Source organism: Schistocerca cancellata, chromosome 12, assembly GCF_023864275.1.
Source record: "Schistocerca cancellata isolate TAMUIC-IGC-003103 chromosome 12, iqSchCanc2.1, whole genome shotgun sequence".
NCBI classification, from domain to species: domain Eukaryota; kingdom Metazoa; phylum Arthropoda; class Insecta; order Orthoptera; family Acrididae; genus Schistocerca; species Schistocerca cancellata.
In genome coordinates this window covers 118053107-118071304 of record NC_064637.1, presented here as the reverse complement: position 1 = coordinate 118071304, position 18198 = coordinate 118053107, and the positions used below count along the sequence as shown (strand labels likewise).

The 18198-nt window shown below is 48.3% G+C and overlaps 1 protein-coding gene across 1 annotated transcript in view; it reads left to right on the top strand.

Annotated features, from left to right (window-relative positions):
- Positions 1-1891: 1891 nt before the first annotated feature.
- Positions 1892-18198, top strand: part of LOC126109503 (AN1-type zinc finger protein 5-like) — a 64341-nt gene continuing 48034 nt past the window's right edge. The window contains exon 1 of the mRNA XM_049914526.1: positions 1892-2121. Within this exon, the coding sequence (XP_049770483.1) occupies positions 1892-2121 (230 nt within the window). The remainder of the gene's footprint in view (positions 2122-18198) is intronic.

Here is an 18198-nt window from a genome sequence, read left to right as displayed (position 1 = left end):
CTTATCGTTGATATCCTTTCACCCTGAATTTCAGTTCTGCTCTTGAAACTTTGTTTTATTTCCCTCATTGCTTCTTCGACGCATAGTTTGAACACCAGTGGGCGAAAGGCTACACACCTGTCTTACACCATTTTTCATTCGTACACCTCGTTCTTGGTCTCCCACTCTTATTATTCCCTCTATGCTTTTGTACAGATAGTATATTGCCTGTCTTTCTCTATAGCTTACCCTATTTTCCTCAAGATATCGAACAATTTGCACCATTTAACATTCTCGTACGCTTTTTCTGGATCGACAAATCCTATGAAGATGTCTTTTCTTCAGCCTTGCTGCGATTATCAAGCGCCACCTCAGAGCTGCCTCTCTGGTACCTTTTCCTTTCATAAAGCAAAACTCATCGTCGGTTAACAGATCCTCAGTTTTCTCTCCATTCTCCTGTACCTTGTTCTTCTGGACCGTAACGTTCCTAAAATAGACTGGCATGCCCTGAGTGCCGACATGAACCTCCTGGATGAGTCAGAACGTAGACTTCGCGCCAGATACCAGCCTCCAGCATGGTTGCCTCCAGTGGTTTCGGCTGTTGAGGAAGAGTGGGCTGACTTCCCTCCAAAGTGGTTCATCCAGCTCAGTAAAACTGTCCCCTGCAGAGGTGAAGCTGCCATAAGGGAGTTGGTTGGACCAACCCCATACCAAATACCGGATACTTTTGATCCAACAGAGTTCTCAGAATGAGATTTTTCACTCTGCAGAGGAGTGTGTGCTGATATGAAACTTCCTGGTAGATTAAAATTTTGTGCCGGACCGAGACTCGAACTGGTGACCTTAGCCTTTTGCGGGCAAGTGCTCTACCATCTGAGCTACCCAAGCACGACTCACGCCCCGTCCTCACAGCTTTACTTCTGCCAGTACCTCGTCTCCTACCTTTCAAACTTTACAGAAGCTCTCCTACGAACCTAGCAGGACTAGCACTCCTCGATGAAAGGATATTGCGGAGACATGGCTTAGCCACAACCTGGGGGATGTTTCCAGAATGAGATTTTCACTCTGCAGCGGAGTGTGCGCTGATATGAAACTTACTGGCAGATTAAAACTATGTGCCGGACCGAGACTCGAACTCGGGAGCTTTGCCTTTCGCAGGCAAGTGCTCTACCAACTGAGCTACCCAAGCACGACTCACGCTCAGTCCTCACAGCTTTACGTCCGCCAGTGCCTCGTCTCCTACTTCCCAAACTTCACAGAAGCTCTCCCGCGAAACTTGCAGAACTAGCACTCCTGGATGAAAGGATATTGCGGAGACATGGCTTAGCCACAGCCTGGAGGGATATCAGCGCACACTCCGGTGAAGAGTGAAAATCTCATTCTAGAAACATCCCCCAGGCTGTGGCTAAGCCATGTCTCCGGAGTATCCTTTCTTCCAGGAGTGCTAGTTCTGCAAGGTTCGCAGGAGAGCTTCTGTGAAGTTTGGAAAGTAGGAGACGAGGTACTGGCGGAAGTAAAGCTGTGAGGACGGAGCGTGAGTCGTGCTTGGGTGGCTCAGGTGGTATGCCGGCACGGTAGCTCAGCGCATTCGGTCAGAGGGTTAGCTGCCCTCTGTAATAAAAAACTGAGTTAATGGATCAACGATGAACTTGAACAAGTGTCACAGGACGTCCGCCCCAAACAAATACAACGATCAATTACGAACAAAATGAGATTTAAAAAAAAAAAAAAAAATGTGGTACAGCACTTGCCCGCGAAGGCAAAGGTCCCGAGTTCGAGTCTCGGTCTGGCATACAGTTTTAATCTGCCAGGAAGTTTCATAAATAGCGTTCTGTTCCATTACAAGCCTCACGCGTGAGGTGAACCTGTGAAGACAGGACGCTTGGTGGGGGAAGGACAAATCTTCCGAGTGATGCTCGATTTTGATTTTTTTGCCAAAGCAGTGGCAGCCCTGGAGTGGGGCCGGACGGCCGCTGCCTCGCCGGCGCGGCTCCCCGCGGCGACGTATCGGGCGCGCCTCGACAATCAGCGAGCACAATGGCGCCGCCAGATGAGCGCGTGCCACGCCGCCACATCGACCGGCGCGCCTTCCACTGGCGTCGCGGCGCCCGGCGTCGGGGGCTACGCGGCCGACCCCCACAGGTAGCGCCCGGCGCGGCCTAGCGTAGCCTCCGACGGTGCAGCGGCTCGCAACACGGTCAAACTAACGACACGTCGAAACGGTGTGGCGGCCTGGGACTCGAATAGACCTAAAACCGTCCTTACCCGGAACACGTTGCTCATCGCAAAGCCCGTCACACATCTACACCTACGAGGGCAGTTCAATAAGTAATGCAACACATTTTTTTTTCTGAAACAGGGGTTGTTTTATTCAGCATTGAAATACACCAGGTTATTCCCCAATCTTTTAGCTACACAACACTATTTTTCAACGTAATCTCCATTCAATGCTACGGCCTTACGCCACCTTGAAATGAGGGCCTGTATGCCTGCACGGTACCATTCCACTGGTCGATGTCGGAGCCAACGTCGTACTGCATCAATAACTTCATCATCCGCGTAGTGCCTCCCACGGATTGCGTCCTTCATTGGGCCAGACATATGGAAATCCGTCGGTGCGAAATCGGGGCTGTAGGATGCATGAGGAAGAACAGTCCACTGAAGTTTTGTGAACTCCTCTCGGGTGCGAAGACTAGTGTGAGGTCTCGCGTTGTCATGAAGAAGGAGAAGTTCGTTCAGATTTTTGTGCCTACGAACACGCTGAAGTCGTTTCTTCAATTTATGAAGAGTAGCACAATACACTTCAGAGTTGATCGTTTGACCATGGGGAAGGACATCGAACAGGAGTCACAGCTGTGCACGGCCGGCCCGCACGCGGGAGATCAGACAGTGTTGCTTGACCTTGCGGCGATGATGACACACGCTTTGTCCAACGACTCACCGTGCTTTTGTCCACTGCCAGATCACCGTAGACAATCTGCAAGCGCCTATGAATATCTGAGATGCCCTGGTTTTCCGCCAAAAGAAACTCGATCACTGCCCGTTGTTTGCAACGCACATCCGTTACAGACGCCATTTTAACAGCTCCGTACAGCGCTGCCACCTATCGGAAGTCAATGAAACTATACGAGACGAAGCGGGAATGTTTGAAAATATTCCACAAGAAGTTTCCGGTTTTTTCAACCAAAATTGGCCGAGAAAAAAAATGTGTTGCATTACTTATTGAACTGCCCTCGTACATCTACATCCATACTCCGCAAGCCACCTGACGGTGTGTGGCGGAGGGTACTTTGAGTACCTCTGCCGGCCGGAGTGGCCGTTCGGTTCTAGGCGCTACAGTCCGGAGCCGAGTGACCGCTACGGTCGCAGGTTCGAATCCTGCCTCGGGCATGGATGTGTGTGACGTCCTTACATTAGTTAGGTTTAATTAGTTCTAAGTTCTAGGCGACTGATGAGCTCAGAAGTTAAGTCCCATAGTGCTCACAAGGGAATCTCCCCATCGCACCCCCCTCAGATTTAGTTATAAGTTGGCACAGTGGATAGGCCTCGAAAAACTGAACACAGATCAATCGAGAAAACAGGAAGAAGCAGTGTGGGACTATGAAAAAAATAAGCAAAATATACAAACTGAGTAGTCCATGGGCAAGATAGGCAACATCAAGGATAATATGAGCTCAGGAGCGCCGTGGTCCCGTGGTTAGCGTGAGCAGCTGCGGAACGAGAAGTCCTTGGTTCAAGTCTTCCCTCGAGTGAAAAGGTTACGTTCTTTATTTTCGCAAAGCTATGATGTGTCCGTTCGTTCATTGACGTCTCTGTTCACTGTAATAAGTTTAGTGTCTGTGTTTTGCGACCGCACCGCAAAACCATGCGATTAGTAGACGAAAGGACGTGCCTCTCCAATGGGAACCGAAAAATCTGATCGCAAGGTCATAGGTCAACCGATTCCTCTACAGGAAAACACGTCTGTTATATTCTATACGACACTGGTGACGGCATGTGCGTCACGTGATAGGAATATGTTGTCGACCCACCTAACTTGTACACTTGGCGAATGGGTAAAAAGATTTTTCTACCTTGCCCGATTTAGGTTTTCTTGTGGATGTGATAATCACTCCCAAAAAAGTGATGAAAACATAAGACTTTGTCACATAAATTGCATCAAATGAATGCAACAGTTTCACAGTCGTACAGTTTTCCCTGTGCTCTTTCAAAACATATGTTTCTAACGTTTTCAATTTTTTCCGTGTGTAGACGGTCAAATCCTGCATATGTCCGAGCAAATCTCCCTGCCGCCGTTGGATAAGCAGCTGCAGCAGCAAGTCGTATACTCCTAGCTCACTCATTTGTTACATAGTTTAATTCTTAATTTATTTGCGTGTTTTTGGTACTTGCATTGTTAAATTCATAAATTTCGGGCGTATTATAGTATTTGAGAGTTGTAGCATCGCGTTTTAGTACCTGAATAGTGTAAATTCGCGTAGTCGTCTGTCTTATGTTTTTGTTTTCAACGGACAGTGTCGGTTGGTCACAGTCAGTGTGCTCCCTGCCGCCGTTGGATAAGCAGCTGCAGCAGCAAGTCGTATACTCCTAGCTCACTCATTTGTTACATAGTTTAATTCTTAATTTCTTTGCGTGTTTTTGTTACTTGCATTGTTTAATTCATAAATTTCGGGCGTATTATAGTATTTGAGAGTTGTAGCATCGCGTTTTAGTACCTGAATAGTGTAAATTCGCGTAGTCTCCTTCCGCCGCCGAGCAGTGTGTCAGCAGTGCACAAGTTACTGCATTTACTAGGCAATCTCGTATTTTAATAACCGTTTAAATTTTGTGTCGATTTGTTTGCGCTCTGTGTAGATTAGTTCAGACGTTCTTTGCACAAGTTTTTAGCATGGATAGGGACTGCAACTGCTGTGTTCGGATGCAGGCTGAGTTGGCATCCCTTCGCTCCCAGCTTCAGGCAGTGTTGGCTTCGGTCACACAGCTTGAGGCTGTTGCCAATGGGCATCACTGTGGGGGTCCGGATGGGAGTTTGTCGGGGACGGCCAGCTCGTCCCACGCATCCCCCGATCGGGCTACGACTGTGGTTGCCCGGGATACTGCCCGCATTGAGGCTGATCCCTCACCTGTGGTAGAGTGGGAGGTCGTCTCAAGGTGTGGCAGGGGGCGAAAGACATTCCGGAGGGCTGAACGGAAGGCCTCTCCAGTTTGTCTGACGAACCGGTTTCAGGCTCTGTCTCTGGCTGATACTCAGGCTGATACTGATCTTCGGCCTGACATGGCTGCCTGTCCTGTTCCAGAGGTTGCCCCTCAGTCTGCAAGATCCGGGCGGTCGCAGAGGGTGGGCTTACTGGTAGTTGGGAGCTCCAACGTCAGGCGCGTAATGGGGCCCCTTAGGGATATGGCAGCAAGGGAGGGGAAGAAGACCAAAGTGCACTCCGTGTGCATACCGGGGGGAGTCATTCCAGATGTGGAAAGGGTCCTTCCGGATGCCATGAAGGGTACAGGGTGCACCCATCTGCAGGTGGTCGCTCATGTCGGCACCAATGATGTGTGTCGCTATGGATCGGAGGAAATCCTCTCTGGCTTCCGGCGGCTATCTGAGTTGGTGAAGACTGCCAGTCTTGCTAGCGGGATGAAAGCAGAGCTCACCATCTGCAGCATCGTCGACAGGACTGACTGCGGACCTTTGGTACAGAGCCGAGTGGAGGGTCTGAATCAGAGGCTGAGACGGTTCTGCGACCTTGTGGGCTGCAGATTCCTCGACTTGCGCCATAGGGTGGTGGGGTTTCGGGTTCCGCTGGATAGGTCAGGAGTCCACTACACGCAACAAGCGGCTACACGGGTAGCAGGGGTTGTGTGGCGTGGGCTGGGCGGTTTTTTAGGTTAGATGGCCTCGGGCAAGTACAGAAAGGGCAACAGCCTCAACGGGTGCGGGGCAAAGTCAGAACATGCGGGGACCAAGCAGCAATCGGTATTGTAGTTGTAAACTGTCGAAGCTGCGTTGGTAAAGTACCGGAACTTCAAGCGCTGATAGAAAGCACTGAAGCTGAAATCGTTATAGGTACAGAAAGCTGGCTGAAGCCAGAGATAAATTCTGCCGAAATTTTTACAAAGGTACAGACGGTGTTTAGAAAGGATAGATTGCATGCAACCGGTGGTGGAGTGTTCGTCGCTGTTCGTAGTAGTTTATCCTGTAGTGAAGTAGAAGTGGATAGTTCCTGTGAATTATTATGGGTGGAGGTTACACTCAACAACCGAGCTAGGTTAATAATTGGCTCCTTTTACCGACCCCCCGACTCAGCAGCATTAGTGGCAGAACAACTGAGAGAAAATTTGGAATACATTTCACATAAATTTTCTCAGCATGTTATAGTCTTAGGTGGAGATTTCAATTTACCAGATATAGACTGGGACACTCAGATGTTTAGGACGGGTGGTAGGGACAGAGCATCGAGTGACATTATACTGAGTGCACTATCCGAAAATTACCTCGAGCAATTAAACAGAGAACCGACTCGTGGAGATAACATCTTGGACCTACTGGTAACAAACAGACCCGAACTTTTCGACTCTGTAAGTGCAGAACAGGGAATCAGTGATCATAAGGCCGTTGCAGCATCCCTGAATTTGGAAGTTAATAGGAATATAAAAAAAGGGTGGAAGGTTTATCTGTTTAGCAAGAGTAATAGAAGGCAGATTTCAGACTACCTAACAGATCAAAACGAAAATTTCTGTTCCGACACTGACAATGTTGAGTGTTTATGGAAAAAGTTCAAGGCAATCGTAAAATGCGTTTTAGACAGGTACGTGCCGAGTAAAACTGTGAGGGACGGGAAAAACCCACCGTGGTACAACAACAAAGTTAGGAAACTACTGCGAAAGCAAAGAGAGCTTCACTGCAAGTTTAAACGCAGCCAAAACCTCTCAGACAAACAGAAGCTAAACGATGTCAAAGTTAGCGTAAGGAGGGCTATGCGTGAAGCGTTCGGTGAATTCGAAAGTAAAATTCTATGTACCGACTTGACAGAAAATCCTAGGAAGTTCTGGTCTTACGTTAAATCAGTAAGTGGCTCGAAACAGCATATCCAGACACTCCAGGATGATGATGGCATTGAAACAGAGGATGACAAGCGTAAAGCTGAAATACTAAACACCTTTTTCCAAAGCTGTTTCACAGAGGAAGACCGCACTGCAGTTCCTTCTCTAAATCCTCGCACAAACGAAAAAATGGCTGACATCGAAATAAATGTCCAAGGAATAGAAAAGCAACTAGAATCACTCAACAGAGGAAAGTCCACTGGACCTGACGGGATACCAATTCGATTCTACACAGAGTACGCGAAAGAACTTGCCCCCCTTCTAACAGCCGTGTACCGCAAGTCTCTAGAGGAACGGAAGGTTCCAAATGATTGGAAAAGAGCACAGGTAGTCCCAGTCTTCAAGAAGGGTCGTCGAGCAGATGCGCAAAACTATAGACCTATATCTCTGACGTCGATCTGTTGTAGAATTTTAGAACATGTTTTTTGCTCGAATATCATGTCGTTTTTGGAAACTCAGAATCTACTATGTAGGAATCAACATGGATTCCGGAAACAGCGATCGTGTGAGACCCAACTCGCTTTATTTGTTCATGAGACCCAGAAAATATTAGATACAGGCTCCCAGGTAGATGCTATTTTTCTTGACTTCCGGAAGGCGTTCGATACAGTTCCGCACTGTCGCCTGATAAACAAAGTAAGAGCCTACGGAATATCAGACCAGCTGTGTGGCTGGATTGAAGAGTTTTTAGCAAACAGAACGCAGCATGTTGTTATCAACGGAGAGACGTCTACAGACGTTAAAGTAACCTCTGGTGTGCCACAGGGGAGTGTTATGGGACCATTGCTTTTCACAATATATATAAATGACCTAGTAGATAGTGTCGGAAGTTCCATGCGGCTTTTCGCGGATGATGCTGTAGTATACAGAGAAGTTGCAGCATTAGAAAATTGTAGCGAAATGCAGGAAGATCTGCAGCGGATAGGCACTTGGTGCAGGGAGTGGCAACTGACCCTTAACATAGACAAATGTAATGTATTGCGAATACATAGAAAGAAGGATCCTTTATTGTATGATTATATGATAGCGGAACAAACACTGGTAACAGTTACTTCTGTAAAATATCTGGGAGTATGCGTGCGGAACGATTTGAAGTGGAATGATCATATAAAATTAATTGTTGGTAAGGCGGGTACCAGGTTGAGATTCATTGGGAGAGTCCTTAGAAAATGTAGTCCATCAACAAAGGAGGTGGCTTACAAAACACTCGTTCGACCTATACTTGAGTATTGCTCATCAGTGTGGGATCCGTACCAGATCGGGTTGACGGAGGAGATAGAGAAGATTCAAAGAAGAGCGGCGCGTTTCGTCACAGGGTTATTTGGTAACCGTGATAGCGTTACGGAGATGTTTAACAAACTCAAGTGGCGGACTCTGCAAGAGAGGCGCTCTGCTTTGCGGTGTAGCTTGCTCGCCAGGTTTCGAGAAGGTGCGTTTCTGGATGAGGTATCGAATATATTGCTTCCCCCTACTTATACCTCCCGAGGAGATCACGAATGTAAAATTAGAGAGATTAGAGCGCGCACAGAGGCTTTCAGACAGTCGTTCTTCCCGCGAACCATACGCGACTGGAACAGGAAAGGGAGGTAATGACAGTGGCACGTAAAGTGCCCTCCGCCACACACCGTTGGGTGGCTTGCGGAGTATAAATGTAGAATGTAGATGTAGAACATGTCCTGGAATTTTGGAGAGCGAAGTTGATTATGTGTGAGTGCCTGAACTTTGATAATCGTCTGAAAATAAAAAATTAAACTTTTCGCCCGAGGGAAGACATGAACCAAAGACCTCTCCTTCCGCAGCTGCTCATGCTAACCACGGGACAACGGCGTTCCCGAGCTCACGCTATCCTTTATGTTGCCTATCTTCCACATCGACTACTCAGTTTGTATATTTTGCTTATTTTTTTCATAGTTCCACACAACATCTTCCAGTTTTCTCGATTGATCTGTGTTCAGTCTTTCACGGCCTATCCACTGTGCCAACTTATAACTAAATCTGAGGGGGGTGCGATGGGGCGGTTCCCTTGTCAGAGCCATTTGAACCATTTGAGTACCTCTATCGGTTTTCACTCCTATTCCAGTCTCGTATTGTACGTGGAAAGAAAGATTGTCGGTATGCCTCTGTGTGGGCTCTAATTTCTCTGATTTTATCCTCATGGTCTCTCCGCGAGATATACGTAGAAGGGAGAAATATACTGCTTGACTCCTCAGTGAAAGTATGTTCTCGAAACTTCAACAAAAGCCCGTACCGAGCTACTGAGCGTCTCTCCTGCAAAGTCTTCCACTGGAGTTTATCTATCATCTCCGTAACGCTTTCGCTATTACTAAATGATCCTGTAACGAAGCGCGCTGCTCTCCGTTGGATCTTCTCTATCTCTTCTATCAACCCTATGTGGTACGGATCCCACACTGGTGAGCAATATTCAAGCTGTGGGCGAACAAGTGTACTGTTACCTACTTACCGGCCGGGGTGGCCGAGCGGTTCTAGGCGCTACAGTCTGGAACCGCGCGACCGCTACGGTTGCAGGTTCGAATCCTGCCTCGGGCATGGATGCGTGTGATGTCCTTAGGTTAGTTAGGTTTAAGTAGTTCTAAGTTCTAGGGGACTGATGACCTCAGAATTTAAGTCCCATAGTGCTCAGAGCCATTTGAACCATTTTGTAACCTACTTCTTTCGTTTTCGGATTGCATTTCCTTAGGATTCTTCGAATGAATCTCAGTCTGGCATCTGCTTTACCGACGATCAACTTTATATGATCATTCCACTTTAAATGACTCCTAATGCCTACTCCCAGATAATTTATGGAATTAACTGCTTCCATTTGCTGACCTGCTATATTGTGGCTAAATGATAAAGGATCTTTCTTTCTATGTATTCGCAGCACATTACACTCGTCTGCACTGAAATTCAATTGCCATTCCCTGCACCATGCGTCAATTCGCTGCAGATCCTCCTGCATTTCAGTATAATTTTCCATTGTTACAACCTCTCCATATACTACAGCATCATCCACAAAAGCCTCAGTGAACTTCCGATGTTATCCACAAGGTCATTTTTGTATATTGTGAATAGCAACGGTCCTACGACACTCTCCTGCGGCACATCTGAAATCACTCTTACGTCAGAAGACTTCTCTCCATTGAGAATGACATGCTGCGTTCTGTTATCTAGGAACTCTTCAATTCAATCACACAGTTGGTCTGATAGTCCATATGCTCTGTTCATTGAACGACTGTGGGGAACTGTATCGAACGCCTTGCGGAAGTCAAGAAACCCGGCATCTACCTGGGAACCCTTGTCTATGGCCCTCTGAGTCTCGTGGACATGTGGTGTCCGTCACGGTTGCTGCACACTCTGAAACGATCAGACGCTCAGTTTCCTCCAGCGGTAGTTTTCGGCTGCATCTGGCGCCCAAAACACACATTTGTTTACGAAAATGAACACTCCTAAAATATCTAAAAATGGCTCTGAGCGCTATGGGACTTAACATCTGTGGTCATCAGTCCCCTAGAACTTAGAACTACTTAAACCTGACTAACCTAAGGACTTCACACACATCCATGCCCGAGGCAGGATTCGAACCTGCGACCGTAGCAGTCGCGCGGTTCCGGACTGAGCGCCTAGAACCGCGGCCGGCCCTAAAATATCTGCGCGATTGTCGAAGAAAGGCAGAGAAAATAGCGAAGAACTTCCTGGACTCGTCGATTGCTTGAAAAGCGAGTTGCTATTAGCGAAACACTGCATAACGCTGCACAACTATCTCACAAGGGGAGACCACGACGCTTGGATCACGGATTTACTTCAAACTTTTACACCTTTATAAGTTCATTAAAAAAGGAAAACACGATCTGTTGATGGTATTGACTGCGGCCTTAGACTGTTTGCCGATGATGCTGTAGTCTACAGGAAAGTAGTATCACACGAAAGATGTGAACAAATCAATGAGGATTTGCAGAAAATAAATGCATGGTGTAATGACTAGCAGTTATCTCTCAATATGAGTAAGTGTAACCTACTGCGTATAAGAAGGCGAAAATCCCGATTAATGTATGAGTACAAAATAAATGGTCAGTCTTTGCAAGCGGTAACATCAGTCAAGTATCTGGGTGTCACTATTCGAAATGATCAGATTACACAAGTATCGGGTAAGGCGAACTCTAGGTTGCAGTTAATTGGTAGAATCCTGAAGCGATGCAATCCTTCAACAAAGGAAATAGCTTACAATACGTTAGTTCGTCGAGTCTTGGAGTACTGTTCGTCTGCATGGGACCCTTACCAGTTGGGTCTGATTCAAGAGATTGAGAAGAAAAGAAGAGCGGCAAGATTCGTGACTGGTACATTTAGCCATCGCGAGAGCGTTACAAATCTCATGGAAAGTTTGAAGTGGGACACACTTGGAGATAGACGACGCGCTAAACAGAAGGGGCTGCTCACTAAATTCCGAAATCAAATCTTCACCGAGGATGTAGAGCATATATTATTACCACCAACTTTCAAATCGCGTAATGATCATCATTCAAAGATAAGGGAAATAAGAGCTCGTACTGAGGCGTTCAGACAGTCGTTTTTGCCTCGCTCGATCCGCGAGTGGAACAGAGGGAGGTAAATATGACTTTAGCGCGAATTGTGCCCTCCGCCACACACCGCTTGGTGGCTAGCGGAGTATATATGTAGATATGTAGATATGTGCAAGTACACTGAAGAGCCAAAGAAACTGGTACACCTGCCCATTATTGTGTAGGGTCCTAGCGAGCAAGCAGAAGTGCCGCAACACGACGTGGCATGGACTCGATTAATGTCTGAAATATTGTTGAAGTGTTGGTGGGAAGTGACACCATGAATCCTGCAGTGCTGTCCATAAAACCGCAAGACTACGTGGCGGTGGACATTTCGTCTGAACAGCGCGTTGCAAGACACCCCGGATATGCTCAATAATGTTCATGTCTAGGGAGACTAGTGGCCAGCGGAAGTGTTTAAACTCAGGAGAGTGTTCCAGCAGCCACTCTGTAGCAATTCTGAGCGCGGGGGGTGTCGCATTGTCCTGCTGGAATTTCCCAACTCCATCGGAGTGCACAATGGATATGAAAGAATGCAGGAGATCAGACGGAGTGCTTACGTACGTGTCACCTGTCAGAGTCGTATCTAGACGTATCATTGGTTGCATATCACCCCAACTGGACACGACCCACACCATTACAGAGCCTCCACCACATGGAACAGTCCCTTGCCAACATGCAGGTTCCATGGATTCATGAGATTGTCTCCATACCCTTATGCGTCCGTCCGCTCGATACAATTTGAAAAGAGACTCGTCCGACCAGACAACATGTTTCCAGTCATCAACAGTCCAATGTCGGTGTTGACGGTCCCGGGCGAGTTGTATAGCTTTGTGTCGTGCAGTCATCAAGGGTACCCCTCCGAAAGCCGATATAGATTATGTTCCGTTGAATGGTTCGCACGCAGACACTTGTTGATGGCCCAGCATTGAAACCTGCAACAATCTGCGGAAGGGTTGCACTTCTGTCACGTTGAACGATTCCATTCAGTCGTCGTTGGCCTCGATCGTGCAGGAATTTTTTCCGGCCGCAGCGATGTCGGAGATTTGATATTTTACCGGATTCCTGATATTCACGGTACCCTTGTGAAATGGTTGTACGGGAAAATCCGCACTTCGTCGCTGCCTCGGAGATGCTGTGTCCAATCGCTCGTGCACCGACTACAACGCAACGTTCATACTCACATAAATCTTCATAATCTGTCATTGTAGCAGCGGTAACCAATATAACAACTGCGCCAGACACTTGTTGTCTTATATAGTCGTTGCCGACCGCAGCGCCGTATTCTGTTTACAACTCTCTGTATTTGAATACGCATGCCTATACCAGTATCTTCGGCGCTTCAGCTAAGTAAGGTGCACCCCTCTGGCAATTCGAAGAAAATCGCTAGAGAAGCTTTACGCATCTATTATGTTCCTCATGCATTTGAGAGGAGTCAATGTGACGAAATGGTTAGCGTCAGCGCTTCGTAAGAGGGTGGTGGATGAGGCGACGGTTCGAAACCTACCAACGTTTACTTTTTAATTTATATTTTTTTTCTTCACTTGTTGCATTATTTAACATATATGACATATGAGACACAATACAGGGTGTATCAAAAGAATCATTCGATCTGGCACGTCTAAATTTCTGAAAGTACACTACTGCCCATTAAAATTGCTACACCACGAAGATGACGTTTTACAGCCGCGAAATTTAACCGACAGGAAGAAGAAGCTGTGATATGCAAATGATTAGCTTTCCAGAGCAGTCACACAAGGTTGGCGCCGGTGGCGACACCTACAACGTGCTGACATGAGGAAAGTTTCCAACCGATTTATCATACACAAACAGCAGTTGACCGGCGTTGCCTGGTGAAACGTTGTTGTGACGCCTCGTGTATGGAGGAGAAATGCGCACCATCACGTTTCCGACTATGATAAAGGCCGGATTGTAGCCTATCACGATTGCGGTTCATCGTATCGCGACATTGCTGCTCGCGTTGGTCGAGATCCAATGACTGTCAGCAGAATATGGAATCGGTGGGTTCAGAAGGGTAATACGGAGCGCCGTGCTGCATCCCAACGGCCTCGTATCACTAGCAGTCGAGATGACAGGCATCTTATCCGCATGGCTGTAACGGATCGTGCAGCCACGTCTCGATCCCTGAGTCAACCGATGGGGACATTTGCAAGACAACAACCATCTGCACCAACAGTTCGATGATGTTTGCAGCAGCATGGACTATCAGCTCGGAGACCATGGCTGTGGTTACCCTTGACGCTACATGACAGACAGGAGCGCCTGCGATGGTGTACTCAACGACGAACCTGGGTGCACGAATAGCAAAACGTCATTTTTTCGGATGAATCCAGGTTCTGTTTACATCATCATGATGGTCGCATCCGTGTTTGGCGACATCGCGGTGAATGCACATTGGGAAAGTGTATTCGTCAACGCCAAACTGGCGTATCACCCGGCGTGATGGTATGGTGTGCCATTGGCTACACGTCTCGGTCACCACTTGTTCGCATTGACGGCACTTTGAACAACGGACGTTACATTTCAGATGTGTTACGACCCGTGGCTCTACCCTTCATTCGATCCCTGTGAAACCCTACATTTCAGCAGGATAATGCACGACCGCAGGTTGCAGGTCCTGTATGGGCCTTTCTGGACACAGAAAATGTTCGACTGCTGCCCTGGCCAGCACATTCTCCAGATCTCTCTCCGTCTGGTCAATGGTGGCCGAGTAACTGGTTCGTCACAATACGCCAGTCAGTATTCTTGATGAACTGCGGTATCGTGTTGAAGCTGCATGGGCAGCTGTACCTGTACACGCCATCCAAGCTGTGTTTGACTCAATGCCCAGGCGTATCAAGGCCGTTATTACGGCCAGAGGTGGTTGTTCTTGGTACTGATTTCTCAGGATCTATGCACCCAAATTGTGTAAAAATGTAATGTCAGTTCTAGTATAATATATTTGTCCAATGAATACCCGTTTATCATCTGCATTTCTTCTTGGTGTAGCAATTTTAATGGCCAGTAGTGTACTTGAGGCTCTAACTACTAAATGTGGTTACAAGTGTTAACTCGGGCTGCACGAGAGGAATTGCACGTTCGACTTTGCACGCAAACAATATTTAGACAACACGACGCGATATTTTATTTTGGGGATTACAGTGTTTAATCTCGCTACGACAACCATGCGTTCAATAATCCCTGAATCGGTTTTCATGCTCGTTATTAACTCGTAATTATTTGTTGCTAAGAGGTCAAGTGTGTTTTCACAACCGTTTACTATTCGCGTGTGCTCATGAACTAACTGCTCGGAATAATTTTCAGAGAATGTGGGTAGCATAATTTCAGATTATATTTTATGCATACCTCCGGAATTGCACATGTATTTTCGCCATCATATCGAGGGTAAATTAAATTCACCACCAACTATTATCGCATGAGTCGGGTACGTGTTTGAAATCAGACTCAAGTTTTCTTCAAACCTTTCAGCAACTGTATCATCTGCATATAGTGGACACCTGACCTACTCAGCGGAACCCGAAACCCTACCACCCTTTTTCCGCATCTCGTGGTCGTGCGGTAGCGTTCTCGCTTCCCACGCACGGGTTCCCGGGTTCGATTCCCGGCGGGGTCAGGGATTTTCTCTGCCTCGTGATGGCTGGGTGTTGTGTGCTGTCCTTAGGTTAGTTAGGTTTAAGTAGTTCTAAGTTCTAGGGGACTGATGACCATAGATGTTAAGTCCCATAGTGCTCAGAGCCATTTTAACCTACCACCCTTTGGCGCAGGTCGAGGAATCTGCAGCCTACAAGTTCGCAGAACCGTCTGAGCCTTTCATTCAGACCCTCAACTCGGCTCTGTACCATAGGTCCGCAATCGGTCCTGTCGACTATGCTGCAAATGGTCAGCTCTGCTTTCATTTTGGAAGCAAGACTGGCAGCCTTTACCACTTCTGTTGGACACTCGAAACCAGAGAGAAACTCTTCTGATCCAAAGTGACACATATCATTGGTACCGACGTGAGCCAAAACCTACAGTTGGCTGCACCCTGTGCTCTTCATGGCATCCGGGAGGACCCTTTCCACATCTGGAATGACTCCAGCCGGTATGCACACGGAGTGCACATTGGATTTCTTACCCTTCTTGTCAGCCAAGTCCCTAAGGTGCCCCATAACGCGCCCAACTACCAATAATCCCACCCTCTGTGATTTCCCAGATCTTGCAGGCTGAGTGATTTCCTTTGTAACAGGACAGGCGACAGCATCTGGCTCAGCGACAGTGTCAGCCACAGACGGCACCTGGAACCTGTTTGTCAGACAAACCGGGGAGGCCTTACGCGCGGCCGCCTGGGAAGTCTTTCGCCGCCTGCTTCGTCCCGGGGCGACCTCCCACTCGACCACAGGTGAGGGGTCAGCCTCAGTGCATGCATGTAACTGGGTTGGCCACCGGTGAGAACCGATCGGAGGACTCTGACGTGCTGGACGTCCGTTGGATCCCCGCGGCCGGCCCACAACAGTGGTGCCCATCCACTGCAGCCTCAAGCTGTGTAACCGAAGCCATCACAGCCTGCAGCTGAGAGCGAAGTGTCACCAACTCAGCTCGCATCCGCACACAAAAGTCGGAGTCCCTGTCCATACTAAAGGCCGTGGAAAACTAAAATGTGCAGATAAACGGACTATCGGCACGTGCTGCGCAACTTTACTGTGGACCCTGACGAAAATGCACGAACTGTGTCTAGTAATACGCAGATATTGAAAAACCTATCTACCGAAGCACTCAGGTGAAACTGAATATCTGCCCCTGATTAGGAACTTGTAATACACTCCTGGAAATTGAAATAAGAACACCGTGAATTCATTGTCCCAGGAAGGGGAAACTTTATTGACACATTCCTGGGGTCAGATACATCACATGATCACACTGACAGAACCACAGGCACATAGACACAGGCAACAGAGCATGTACAATGTCGGCACTAGTACAGTGTATATCCACGTTTCGCAGCAATGCAGGCTGCTATTCTCCCATGGAGACGATCGTAGAGATGCTGGATGTAGTCCTGTGGAACGGCTTGCCATGCCATTTCCACCTGGCGCCTCAGTTGGACCAGCGTTCGTGCTGGACGTGCAGACCGCGTGAGACGACGCTTCATCCAGTCCCAAACATGCTCAGTGGGGGGACAGATCCGGAGATCTTGCTGGCCAGGGTAGTTGACTTACACCTTCTAGAGCACGTTGGGTGGCACGGGATACATGCGGACGTGCATTGTCCTGTTGGAACAGCAAGTTCCCTTGCCGGTCTAGGAATGGTAGAACGATGGGTTCGATGACGGTTTGGATGTACCGTGCACTATTCAGTGTCCCCTCGACGATCACCAGTGGTGTACGGCCAGTGTAGGAGATCGCTCCCCACACCATGATGCCGGGTGTTGGCCCTGTGTGCCTCGGTCATATGCAGTCCTGATTGTGGCGCTCACCTGCACGGCGCCAAACACGCATACGACCATCATTGGCACCAAGGCAGAAGCGACTCTCATCGCTGAAGACGACACGTCTCCATTCGTCCCTCCATTCACGCCTGTCGCGACACCACTGGAGGCGGGCTGCACGATGTTGGGGCGTGAGCGGAAGACGGCCTAACGGTGTGCGGGACCGTAGCCCAGCTTCATGGAGACGGTTGCGAATGGTCCTCGCCGATACCCCAGAAGCAACAGTGTCCCTAATTTGCTGGGAAGTGGCGGTGCGGTCCCCTACGGCACTGCGTAGGATCCTACGGTCTTGGCGTGCATCCGTGCGTCGCTGCGGTCCGGTCCCAGGTCGACGGGCACGTGCACCTTCCGCCGACCACTGGCGACAACATCGATGTACTGTGGAGACCTCACGCCCCACGTGTTGAGCAATTCGGCGGTACGTCCACCCGGCCTCCCACATGCCCACTATACGCCCTCGCTCAAAGTCCGTCAACTGCACATACGGTTCACGTCCACGCTGTCGCGGCATGCTACCACTGTTAAAGACTGCGATGGAGCTCCGTATGCCACGGCAAACTGGCTGACACTGACGGCGGCGGTGCACAAATGCTGCGCAGCTAGCGCCATTCGACGGCCACCACCGCGGTTCCTGGTGTGTCCGCTGTGCCGTGCGTGTGATCATTGCTTGTACAGCCCTCTCGCAGTGTCCGGAGCAAGTATGGTGGGTCTGACACACCGGTGTCAATGTGTTCTTTTTTCCATTTCCAGGAGTGTATGTCAGAAAATCGGTTTACTTTCCGACGCAAAACGAAAACGCGACACCTGTGGCTATTAGATGTAAAATTTACACGCAAAAACACAAGAAACTAAACTATTAAAGCACACAGATGATATAATAAAATTCGATCCTGGTTAGGAACTCGTAAACGACAAATGCGGTTACTTTCCTGTTGCTGCATCTGTCTCGGTTGGCTACTGATGACTAATCATCTAGGTAAACTGTTATTCAATCCAGTAACTCTGGCACCAACTCATTGTCCAGCGCTGTAATGAACACACCAGTGCTAACATTTAAGCCAAAGTGCAGCGTAAGTTTGA